The sequence below is a fragment of the Apostichopus japonicus genome, chromosome 1, assembly GCF_037975245.1.
Source record: "Apostichopus japonicus isolate 1M-3 chromosome 1, ASM3797524v1, whole genome shotgun sequence".
Lineage (NCBI taxonomy): Eukaryota > Metazoa > Echinodermata > Holothuroidea > Aspidochirotida > Stichopodidae > Apostichopus > Apostichopus japonicus.
In genome coordinates, this window is record NC_092561.1 from 18649123 (window position 1) to 18662492 (window position 13370).

At 37.4% G+C, this 13370-nt stretch overlaps 1 protein-coding gene across 1 annotated transcript in view; it reads left to right on the forward strand.

Moving 5' to 3' along the window:
- The window catches only part of LOC139970021 (uncharacterized), a 49122-nt gene extending 35793 nt beyond the window's left edge, over positions 1-13329 (forward strand). Inside the window, exons 16-23 of the mRNA XM_071975557.1 lie at positions 1438-1491; positions 2267-2317; positions 3600-3626; positions 4707-4872; positions 6142-6417; positions 8235-8363; positions 10712-10858; positions 12055-13329. Of these exons, the coding sequence (XP_071831658.1) occupies positions 1438-1491; positions 2267-2317; positions 3600-3626; positions 4707-4872; positions 6142-6417; positions 8235-8363; positions 10712-10858; positions 12055-12158 (954 nt within the window). The 3' untranslated portion in view covers positions 12159-13329. The remainder of the gene's footprint in view (positions 1-1437; positions 1492-2266; positions 2318-3599; positions 3627-4706; positions 4873-6141; positions 6418-8234; positions 8364-10711; positions 10859-12054) is intronic.
- The last annotated feature ends 41 nt before the right edge of the window (positions 13330-13370 follow it).

Below are 13370 nucleotides of genomic sequence, written 5' to 3' on the forward strand. Positions count from 1 at the left end.
GGAATGGTTTATCTTCATTACTACAACACCACCCATGCACAACTTTCCGTAAATACGGCTTCAAACGCCAGAAATTCGCTGTCAAAGTATTCCCTAGAGACCTCTCGAGCTGCCACTCGTAAAAAAAAGCAAAGCTGCCCACAGCAGTTCATCTGACGTCATCAAAGGAACCATTTCAGCCAAAGCCGACTCCCCGCTGTTTACCGATACGGCATTATACAGTTTACAACTTGTAACCACAACACTCTTCTCATCAATAGTCTTCTCTCGAATCTTCCGATTCCGACGAAATAGGACTTCACCTCTCAGGACATTCGTAAGCTTTGACTAAAATTATTTTCTTGAGGAACAAGCGGGGGAAATAGTTTTGAGGGTGATGAAGATAATATCGGTGTTTTTCCCTATCAATTGAGCCCCTTGCAGAAGAATTGTAAAACGATCCCGATGGCCGAGACGCGTCGCTGCCGTGTGAAGTCCCCGAGCAGAACGTTTGGACGACCCTGAACCGAAACTGATCGGTTGAGTATAAACAAAACCACCGTTATTAAGACCTTCATATGATTTAAATTATCTCGAATGTCAATGATCCTACTACTTAACTTGTCTTACAGTGCAAGGAAAATGTGACGTTCTGTACAGTGCAAGTGCAACCATAGTACTAGTAGTGGTACCATGGGTCTAGACCTAACTAATAGACGTTGTATAACAGGCTAGCCCGTGTAATTGTATCATCCAACTGTTACTCAAAATCACAACACAACGCCAGTTTTACCTGCACAAAAAAAAACCTTGCAGATCTAGTAGTGATTGTTCTGAAACCAACTGGCTTTAAGTTTTGTGCAAAATATTAGATAACCCCCCCCCCCCCAAAATCGTCATTTGCTGTATCGAGGAGGCCTAGGCTATGGTCATAACAAGTAATTTGAAATCAGTGTAGGCCTACAGGCACTCATAACGTTGTGTATGTGTAGTGTTTTGAGCGAGTCGTGTTCAAATTCTTCGATTTCTATCATCTTTTGGAAAAGCTTGCAGTAGAAATCCGTCTTTACTTGTGGTGGAGCAACCTGATATCACATATCGGCTCGGCATATTTAACAGTAACGAGATAAATTTACGTAAAAACAAACTCCAAACACCAAATCTCAATTACTACGGAGCGCTGCAACAGTGCAATGTTGTGTGTTCTCAGACGTTTAAGAATGTAAACATAGCGTCTCGGAAGTGAGCTGAGTTCCTCGACTGACGTCACGCCGCATTACCATAAATACAACAATTTTTCGAAAGTTTTTATTACCCTAGAATTTTTGATCGTTTATTCCTCGAGGATGCAAGCTTCGTTTGACACAAATTGGGTATCATTGGGAAGCTACGAGTATACAGAATACGATGAGAAAGATTTTTTTTTTCCATTTCATAACCTCTTTAATCCTTTCTCAGGGTGTGCCTGGACCGCCAGGACTTCCAGGACCGTCGGGAAGAGATGGAGATTTTGTGAGTTGCTGTCTTAGAAGTATTACCGTAAAAGCTGATGGCATGGCAACTAGTTAAGCGTAGTACGTTTGAACGAATATAATATTGACCATCTATATCCAATGGTTGCCTATCATAGTGTTCATTTATTACTCTACCGTTTCACATAGGCCCATGTGTGTTGAACTTAAAGACAGTCATCGGCCGACACATCGGTGACACTAGGAAAGGAGATAGTGTGGCCAATCAAGATACGGTGGGACCGAAGGGAGAGGGAGAGGGGGGTCACGTTTCACTCCCAGTTTTGTTGTGAAAAACCTCAAACGTTCCCCCTTTGATTAATAACAGTTAAGGTACACGCTCTTTACTTTTTTATGAAGTTAAAAGTTGTATAAGCAGCAAGTTAGGAGTTTTCAAGTGTGGCAAGTGAACCGGCCTCAATCTGAAACTATATATATATATATATATATATATATATATATATATATATATAGAAAATTTTTGCCCAATGAAGAATTTTTGACTGTTTAAGTTGTACTGATTATATGCACGTTATACATTTATCGTAAACTATAGGAACTCTTTTTGTAATAAGCTGCCTTTCAGTCGAGGGGCTGAATTCCCCTGATTTTAGTCTGGGGGAACTCGGTCTTCCCTCGCCCCCCCCTCCCTCTCCTTACTCCACCTCATCATCTTGAAGTATACATGGTTGAAATCCTGAAGGAGACAAAGAAAGATGCTAGATATTGAAACTGGATGGGTATATTTATTTGTTGTTTTCCTTATTTGCATTTAGGGTGAGGTAGGTGTCCCTGGAACCTCAGCAAATGGGAGAGACGGCCTTTTTGTAAGTAGATTGCTTTATTCATTATCTTCTCCCAGCATAATTGTTATAGCATATCATGTTAATGTGTGATACGTCAATCCCCAACTAGCTTTATACGAGTTTAATTAACTGGTCACTTCCCCTGTACTGAAACTTCAAAGCTTTCTGGTTCAAGTCCAGGGTAACTCGACAAAGTCCAGGTTAGTCCAGGTTAGTTCGACAAAGGCCTACCTGTTATTTAACCCGTGTTACCGGGCTGTGTCTCACTTCCCATTTCCTCATCTTTCCAACTTTTGTTCATCCATGGATGAAACATTATTCCTCTGTCCTAAATTTATTGCTAACTTGGATACCTGTGCATGCCTACGTAGAGGTGCTTAATGGCGCTACATGCATGTAGTTAGTGTCCATATTGCCGGCCATCGGATTTTACGAAAACACAAAACAGCATCTACTGAAGTATAATGCTGCCTTGTTAACTTTAAGCTTCAAGGTAGGGTTGGATATGTTCGTAAAAGCATCTTGTGATACTAAAACATTACCTGGTAGATGGAATGATGGCGTAAAATATGTCAAATATTCAGTATTAATGTTAAATGTTACCCGTCAATATATGTTCGTCAGAAATGTAGACCTTTGAAATGCATGCATAAAGCATCTTTCGCAGTTTGAAAAAAAAGTTGATGATGATGATGATGATGATGATGATGATGATGATGATGATGATGATGATGATGATGATGATGATGATGATGATGATGATGATGATGATGATGATGATGATGATGATGATGATGATGATGATGATGATGAAGATGATGATGATGATGATGATGATGATGATGATGATGATGATGATGATGATGATGATGACGACGACGATTATTATTATTATTATTAGTAGTAGTAGTATTAGTATTAGTATTATGATGATGATGATGATGATGATGATGATGATGATGATGATGATGATGATGATGATGATGATGATGATGATGATGATGATGATGATGATGATGATGATGATGATGATGATGATGATGATGATGATGATGATGATGATGATGATGATGATGATGATGATGATGATGATGATGATGATGATGATGATGATGATGATGATGATGATGATGATGATGATGATGATGATGATGATGATGATGATGATGATTATGATTATGATTATGATTATTATTATGATTATGATTATGATTATTATTATTATTATTATTATTATTATTATTATTATTATCATTATCTGAATTTTATAGCATCCATTTATCGACAACTTCTTCCTTTGCAGATAAGGCCGTTGTATCGAGGTCCAAATGTAAGTTATTTTGACAAAATTTATACAAAGTTATAACAATCTACTAAGGTTGCACGGAATTCCGTTTATTAAAATTATTTATTTGTTACTAAGGTATTTCCAATGATACTTACTACTTTTAAATGGACACAAAACTTAACTGTAATCAACACAATTTACCGTTATTATTTTTAGTTTCTTTAATGTACATGTTTTTAGATGCACACCTAACATATCGTTGTCTGCTGTTTTACCTGAAACGACGTATCGGGTTATATTTTCCGGAATCTTAACTTTCTTGTAATATTCTAGCATTGGTCACATTAGACGGTACAAAAAAATAAAGTCTACGCATAATACATCTCTAATGTTCATCTCTTCACATCAATGGATAGCCTAACATGCAAAACATATGAGGCCTATCCATGAAATACTAACCTATACATATGGCCGAGGCTAGGTTTAAGATGGTATAACCCGTGACAGAAAAGAGTATGCGCTTATCGTCTACTCTGTTAATTGAAACCTCAATCTCATCTTCTTGTTCCTAACTCGAGAACAATTGAAACGTAGGCTATATTCGACTGCAGGTTAACTCATCGATTCTTCCGGGGATTCGAAATTTCTTGCTGATTTGGTTATCCTTGAATACTTTTACTAGCTGCCAATGTTTTCCTCGATACAGTTGGGAATTTCATCGACTTGAAAATACGACATTTGAGATCAAGGCTAATTATTTGTTTTGCCTTTGATAATAATTTAATAAATATTATGTAAAGAAGAAAGAAAAAACAGAAAAAAAAAAACATCATAAGCTGAATTGCCGTAGTGACATGATTCAGTCTATTGCTGCTACATACATTTACAAAATATTTCAAAATTAAAAAAATACAAAAAAAACATACATATCTTTGCTTTGTAATACGTTATACCCCCCAATCCCCAATACCCACGAGCTATATGCCCATGGGTAAATGGAATGGCAATGAATAAGCCATAAAAGTGTATCTTTTTTTTTTACTTTTTTACATATAATGACATCCAATTATATTTCCAAGTTGCATATAGGATATTTTTTGTTTTCATTGTTTTTCTTGTTAGCCTGAACCGACCTGCGTGACCAACATTCCTGTTGCTGCGGAAACTTTAACATTACACAAACCAGACGAGGCCCATAGTGAAGATGGGAGATTTGGTGTCTATCATTGTAACTTCAACAGTTTCTATGTCAAGAGGCATACCCCGGTACTGTTGTACAACCAAGACGGTAACTAGTTATAATCATTTTAAATAACATACGCCTGGAGAGAGATGTGGAGGGGGAGGGGGGGGGGAGGAGAGAGAGCTGGAGAGAGGTGGAAAGAGGTGGGTGGAGAGAGAGTGGTGGAGGATGAGGGAAGGGAACATCAAGAAATTACCGACAGAGAGTGCAAGATGGATTGATAAGTATTCATTTACAGCTCCTAAGTTAGACTATTTTACTAATTTACACTTGATCGTTCCCTTTCTCGTGTTCTCAATTAGCATAAGTTGGAATTTTCCATTTCTTCTTTCTGTTTTTCTGAGCTATTTCAATGATCCTTGAAAACTGAATAAATCCATAGATTAAAGTTTGACGCTTGGACATTCTTCATTCACTATTTTATCGGTGTACGCGTGTCCATATATCAAAGAGAGAGAGAGGGGAGGAGGTGGGTGGAGAGAGCCGTGGGTGGGGGGGGGGAGAGATAGATAAAGAGAGAGAATCACCAGTATATGTATGCTGTTCTAGCCTATGTTACTTTTAAAGGCACTGAAGTCGCATTCTCCGTTTGACTTCACGACAATATCATATAGATAAGCGTAGAGTGGTTATACGGTAATTTCGCCAAATTGACCGAATCGAAAACGTATAGGTCAAGGTCAAAGGTCAAATGTAATGGTAATATCTCTGACTGTGCTTGCTTTGTAATTATTTAAGTATTGATGCCAAGCACTCGACTAAGTAAGGGGGGGGGGGGCGAATCCTCTACAAATTCGCGGTGTAATATTGCACCCCAAAAATATATTACAATTTTGAACTTACAAACACGGCAGCTATTATGTACAATACGCGAAGTTTTGGGACACACTTAGTTATACTGAACACTTAAATACCTGGGGAAAAAAAACTTCAGAGGTTTACCTCACTAAGAAATCACAGCTGGGAATATTCAAACTATGGTAACGAATCTATAGATGGTGGGGTTTTTTTTGGGGGGGGGCGGGGATGGAGAATTTTTCTAAACACTAAATTATAGACCAATTAAACCAGGAAGTTGTTATGTAACAACTCCCTGATTGAACTGGCAGAAGCAACTCTTAATAATTCGCCAATTAAAAAGCAAGGATTGCTATAGATAAAGTGTTAGTTTGACGTTATTATCCAATGATCACGTGTTCTTCATATCACGTTTCATGCACTTTATCGAAGAAAGAAAAGCAATCAAAAGCATGGAGACCACTATATAGCATTAAGTTAAATCAAACTGGTTGTTAATTGTTTGTTTACATATAGTGCTCATACCAAAGGACGCCAAACGTTCTTTCGTGGTTAGTGTCGGTGAAGAACTCACTCTGTGCGTGGATGACGCCAAACTACCGAAGAACTGTCTTAACCAACTTGAGTGGGTAATCGACGGAAAACGAACAGAGAAATTGCGACGGTGGAATGGTTCCCCCTGTGTTCACATCAAACGTGTGACCACAGCCGATGCTGGAATCTATGAGGCCTATAGGAGACCGGTCGGGCGAAACGCCAAGCAGCACGCCTACTTCATCGTGATTGTCCGACGTAAGTGTACTGCTCTAACGAGGTTCATCAGATAGGGGTAGGCTATAGAAGGAACACGGAGGGGGGGGGAGGGGTGTGGGTGCGGATTTTATGATGCTTGCTCTATCTATATTAAAACAGCCAGACACTTCTCCAAGGCTTCAGGCCAGACGATCTTGAATACAACAAGCCAAGCTGAATGCAAACTGCAAGACAAAACTAAATGTTATCGAGATCATTTGCATATGTTTTATATTATTATTATTATTATTATTATTATTATTATTATTATTATTATTATTATTATTATTATTATTATTATTATTATTATTATTATTATTATTATTATTATTATTATTATTATTATTATTATTATTATTATTATTATTATTATTATTATTATTATTATTATTATTATTATTATTATTATTATTATTATTATTATTATTATTATTATTATTATTATTATTATTATTATTATTATTACTATTATTATTATTATTATTATTATTATTATTATTATTATTTTTATTTTTATTAACGGCATACTTTACTCATTGTCATTTTCAAGTTGGCTATAGGTAGAAAGCAACTCAGTCTCGGAATGTCCCACGTCACATGTTTAACTGCGAAAGGAGAGTCGCTCTCTATAAGGTCACTCGTTGGCCTGTTTTTGTGTTGTTTTTTTTTTCTTCTTTTTTTTTCTTTTTATTCTCCTTCTCGAATAATTACTGAATCAACCATCCTAATCGAACAATCATTAATTGAGAGACCTTCCTGGAAAATGACGATCAGAAGCGAATGTTTATATCTCTGGTTCTAGCCGTATAACATGAGTATCATATCATAACATCATTGATTTGGGAGGCAGTCCATTTACAACGCTGGACATGTCGGAATCCCAAAACGGCTGGTATAAACTTGAAAATGTTTAAGTTCGGTGGGTAAACTCTTTCACTGCCACACTCAACTTACGTCGACTCCGGAATAAAGTTTCGATTAACTATATATAGTTGTAGGGTTCTGGGCCAAGAAAAACTTAAGAAGTGTGATCAAATTTTCAAACTTTTATTTCACTTTCAGCAGTCTTCCTGAGTCTTCCTGTCTGGTCAGTTTAAGTAATGGAAGAGCAAAGGTGGTACCATTGTTTTTGGCTGTGCTTAGAGCATCAGTTACAGTTAATCCGGCCAGGCAGATGCATACCTGTCGCCCCCCCCCCCCCCACCCACCTACCCTCCCACAGAGTCTCTGATCTATGGGGTCCACAAAATCAGAAGAAAAAAGAAAATATGAATAGCAAATATCTGAAAATTGACCTAGAAGAAACAAAGCACCTATACAGGCTAATAAGTTTTGTAGCCTCTATGAATTGACAATTTTCATGTAGAGTACCAAATGTTACAGCTTTGGGTGAAATATTGGCAATGTAACCTATTGCGCATGTACAGTATCACACTGCGCTACCATGTGGATACAAATGTTAACACAACACCTGCTTTGGTACCCCTTGTATAGGTTGAAGCTGAGCGTACCAAACTTAATAAGTGGCCACATGTCCTCCACCTCCCCCCTTCCCCTCCCCCCTCCTCCACCCCCGGAATTGAGCATCAATCCCCAACCATGGCTGGGCATTGGTGAATTTGGAACCTCCTTTTGGGACCAGTTTCGCTTGCCGCATCGATCGCGGCCATGTTGCTCATATTAACGCCACTGGCTACGACTGATGTCTAATCAGTGCCGGAGATGTATTAGAAAATATGTCATCTTTGGATAGCATGAAAGAAGAACAAAATGGAGAGGTTTAATCCTGAATATATTCCTCCTCTTCCTTATTTCAGCTTGTCCAGATGGCAAATATGGATATCCTTCTTGCATATTGCAATGTCCTGTTTGTCTCAATGGCGGATACTGTGCAGATAACGGCCGTTGTCAATGTCTTCACGGCTTTGGAAAACAAAACTGTGATCGTAAGCAATATCAATCGATCTTTGTGTGTGTGTGTGTGTGTATGTATGCCTGTGCGTTTGTTTTGCTATCTGACCGAGGACCTGAACAAAGGAATTTCAGGTCCTCGGTTGTGATTTCTATAGAATCACCACGTCCTCGGAAGAATTCTATTGTATGAGGTATTGTAAAGGTTAGGGTACATGGATTTGAACAATGGGAAATACAATGGGGTCCTCGGTCTGAATGTAATACAAACATATGTGTGTGTGTATGTAAATGTAAATGTATATATAAATATAAATATATATATAAATATATATATATATATATAGGGTTATAGCTAGGAGATTGTGAGTGCTGGTTAAATAAATTTGCGAAGCGTAGCGAGCGAAGCTCTCGCATCTCACGGCCGGGGGTCCAGGGGCCCGCTTAAGGGCCCCTGGTGGGGTCCAGGGGCAAATAACAGAAAAAGGTGACGTTATTATCATGTTTTACGGCAAGGGAAAGATAAATTTGTTACTTTTGTTGTATTTCACAAGCATTTTACTATTTTTTGTGCCGGCCGGTGGACTGTTTATTCACTTCCAATGCCGGCCGGTAGGCGTGAGTGGCGGTTACCACCGGCCGCCGCCGGCCGGCGTGGCTATTACCCTGTATATATATATATATATATATATATATATATATATATATATATATTTTTATATATATATATATATATATATATATATATATATATATTTATATATACATTTACATTTATATATATATATATTTATTTATTCTGCATTTGGCAATCCCATTGAAAAATACCATTGTTTTTCTTTATAACATGTCAGTCATTTATCCACAGTGGAAAAGAACATTTCTACAAGAAAGTTTAAAGATATATGTTTATGAAATTTTAAATACAGAGTACTTTGACAGCTTTGCAAAACTTTCAAAATTATCATATTTCAAGGATTGGTGCAGTACTATAATTCAGTCTTCTTTCTCCGTCGTAACGTAACATGTATTAGTGCCTTCTTATTCCCAAGAAAGGTGACTGAGAAAGGGGTGGTATTTCCGTAAAATTGATCCTTCTTCAGTCAATAGTCACTTGGTGAGAAGATATAAACTTTGGTCCATTCTCCTTGACGTGCGTTCCAATAGTAAGCTAAAAATTGAGGAAGAATTATCTAATTAATTTTCAATTGATTGTTATAGCAGCCGCTCTCTTCGCGTGGTTTAAAAGTCAAAAAAAGAAATATGTTTGATTTTTTTTTTCCATTTGACCTGCTCGGTATCATTCGACGTGTCAATGACAGGTTGACGTATATTTGACATTAACGTTGTTCTCTGCCATCTTTCAGTCACGTGTTTCGAGGATTAAATTTCCTCGCGGATTTCCTCTGCTATTTGTATTATTGCTTCTTATAATAGCCATTTTTCCTGAACTTATCTATCTATCTATCTATCTATCTATCTATCTATCTATCTATCTATCTATCTATCTATCTATCTATCTATCTATCTATCTATCTATCTATCTATCTATCTATCTATCTATCTATCTATCTATCTATCTATCTATCTATCTATCTATCTATCTATCTATCTATCTATCTATCTATCTATCTATCTATCTATCTATCTATCTATCTATCTATCTATCTATCTATCTATCTATCTATCTATCTATCTATCTATCTATCTATCTATCTATCTATCTATCTATCTATCTATCTATCTATCTATCTATCTATCTATCTATCTATCTATCTATCTATCTATCTATCTATCTATCTATCTATCTATCTATCTATCTATCTATCTATCTATCTATCTATCTATCTATCTATCTATCTATCTATCTATCTATCTATCTATCTATCTATCTATCTATCTATCTATCTATCTATCTATCTATCTATCTATCTATCTATCTATCTATCTATCTATCTATCTATCTATCTATCTATCTATCTATCTATCTATCTATCTATCTATCTATCTATCTATCTATCTATCTATCTATCTATCTATCTATCTATCTATCTATCTATCTATCTATCTATCTATCTATCTATCTATCTATCTATCTATCTATCTATCTATCTATCTATCTATCTATCTATCTATCTATCTATCTATCTATCTATCTATCTATCTATCTATCTATCTATCTATCTATCTATCTATCTATCTATCTATCTATCTATCTATCTATCTATCTATCTATCTATCTATATATATATATATATATATATATATGTAAATGAGATTGTTTCAACCTCATTAATCTATTGTAACACGTACAATGCTGGAGTCTGATGCTTATCTTCTACTAAAATTGTTGTTGTTTTTACGTTCTTCAAACAAATCATAGCTCTAGGAGAAGGGAACATCGGTAATGATATAATCATCCCGTGTATTGACCTAGGCCATGGAAGAAGTTGTGAGGGGGCTTTGGTCTGCAATGAACACGTTGGGTGTTCTTGTGCTCATGGATGGAAAGGAATACGCTGCGATGAACGTAAGTTAAAGACTATAATTGTAAAAGGGACTTTAATGAACATAAATGTTCTTTATTTGTCCATATATTATATTATTAAAAATTTAATATAACAATTAATTACTTAATTAATAATAAGCATGGCCAAAATAACATCAGCATGTCCAAAATAATAATAAGCTTTACCAAAATAACATAAGCTCGTCCAAAATAATAATAATAAGCATTTCAAATTAATAATAAGCATGTCCAAAATAATATAAGCTTGTCCAAAATAATACGCACTTCAAAATTAATAAAAAACGTGTCCAAAATAATATAAGCATGTCCATCATAAAAATCAGTATGTCTAAACTAACATCAGCATGTCGAAGATAATATAAGAGTACCGCAAAATACTATTCGAGTGTCCAAGATAGACCCAAAATGTTTATAATAATAAGAATATGCATATATTACATTGGACACTTTTTGATAGATACAACTTTCCGCACCGGAAATTCATGTTAATTCCACAAGTTAAGTCAATAGAGAGTGTTGCTTATTTTAGGTTAAGAAATCTAATAAAGATTCATTGATGTAACTTTGAAGCAATCTTAAAGCTACCACGGCCTGATCAGTTTGCGACATTGATTTGCTAGAAGCATTCACGTTAACATCATCACCTCTCCCCCGCCTCTCCCCCGCCTCTCCCCCGCCTCTCCCCCCGCCTCTCCCCGCCTCTCCCCCCGCCTCTCCCCGCCTCTCCCCCGCCTCTCCCACGCCTCTCCCCCGCCTCTCCCCCGCCTCTCCCCCGCCTCTCCCCCGCCTCTCCCCCGCCTCTCCCCCGCCTCTCCCCCGCCTCTCCCCCGCCTCTCCCCCGCCTCTCCCCCGCCTCTCCCCCGCCTCTCCCCCGCCTCTCCCCCGCCTCTCCCCCGCCTCTCCCCCGCCTCTCCCCCGCCTCTCCCCCGCCTCTCCCCCGCCTCTCCCCCGCCTCTCCCCCGCCTCTCCCCCGCCTCTCCCCCGCCTCTCCCCCGCCTCTCCCCCACCTCTCCCCCACCTCTCCAAGTTGTATTTGTTCTTTATCCAGATAGAGGAGCTGTTATAACTGATATCGGGACGAGTTGTACAGGTATTGGAAACATTGTTTTAATAGAACAAGAGTTCTTATCACTCTCTAGATGTTTTATGTGTGTCTGTATCTACGTTTTACTTCCATCTTTTGTTTCGTCTTTCAGCATGCCCTTTGGGAACATATGGTCCTGACTGTTGCCTCGATTGTCCCGCCGAGTTACCAGAATGTAACCGTTTTACTGGAGAGGCATGTTTGACAAGTTCGTAGATATTTAGGGAGCCTATCAACTCAGGAGCGCAACCATCATTTTTGTTACAAGGATCGGGGTGGACTGTGATTCGTAATATGGTCGTGAGGGGAGGGAAGGAGGGGGGTATAACCTAAAGGGGAGGCGGTTAGCGCCCCTCCTTTGAGAAATGTTGATAAGTTTGTTAATATTGGTATAGTGTGCATGTTCGTTAAGAATTTTTTAAAGGGTTATAGGTTTCGAATGCACAATTTAAGTAAGATGTTAATGCCAATGTACTTTAGGATTCATTTGTGGAATTCTGATTGTCGGTGGAAGGTAGGGGTAGGAGCTGGATTTCATATTGTCATTGTTAACGAAAGGAACTAGCCAATGTCAATGTTCCGATTATATAAGTATTAATATGTATGGCATATATGTTTACTTAAATTGTCTCTTATTTCATAAGTTACGACTTTCGCTACTTTTATCTTGGCGACATGTTGATATGATATAATTTGATAACGATTTCCATATTATTTGAATACTAAACTAGTATGACAATGTACGGTATATTAAATATAGTCACGTTTCAATTCACATAACTGAATTCATAAAGAAGTGTTCCTCTATACTTTTCTAAACACGAGTTCTTTAGTAAACCTCGTTGTTGTTCCTAATAGTACTTTTTTCATTTTGTTCGGCCTTCGACATGACAATTTGGTAATAACTGTACCCTTTTGTGATAAACTCAACCGATTTAAGGCAGTGATTCGTGGCAAACGAAAATAATTACGCTGTGGAAGGGATTTCTATGGGGTTTTTATAGCTACGAAAAGTATCATAGCAAAGGTATATGCGGACTGACTTTTTGGGACGGGAGGGGGGGGGGTGAGGGGGTTGTATTAAAACAGGTTATCACGTGAGTACGAAGAAACCTTGGGAACACCATGTTTTGATGAGGAATAGAGAACAGCCACCGCTCAGAAAATAAAACCCTGCAGAGGTTTGGAACATGTTTATCAAAGTAATCAAATTTCAATGCACTGTTGATCGAAGCACAGTAACAATTGAAGAATTGTTGAACCGATCAAAAACTGAATGATGAACGTGACAGAGCTAATATTGTACTTAAAATTATATATTTATATTTGTTTTATGGTTATTAAATCAATTCACCACGCATACAATTATAAAATACCTCGCACACACTTACACCATGAACAAAAAAACAAAAAAAAACACACAAGGTT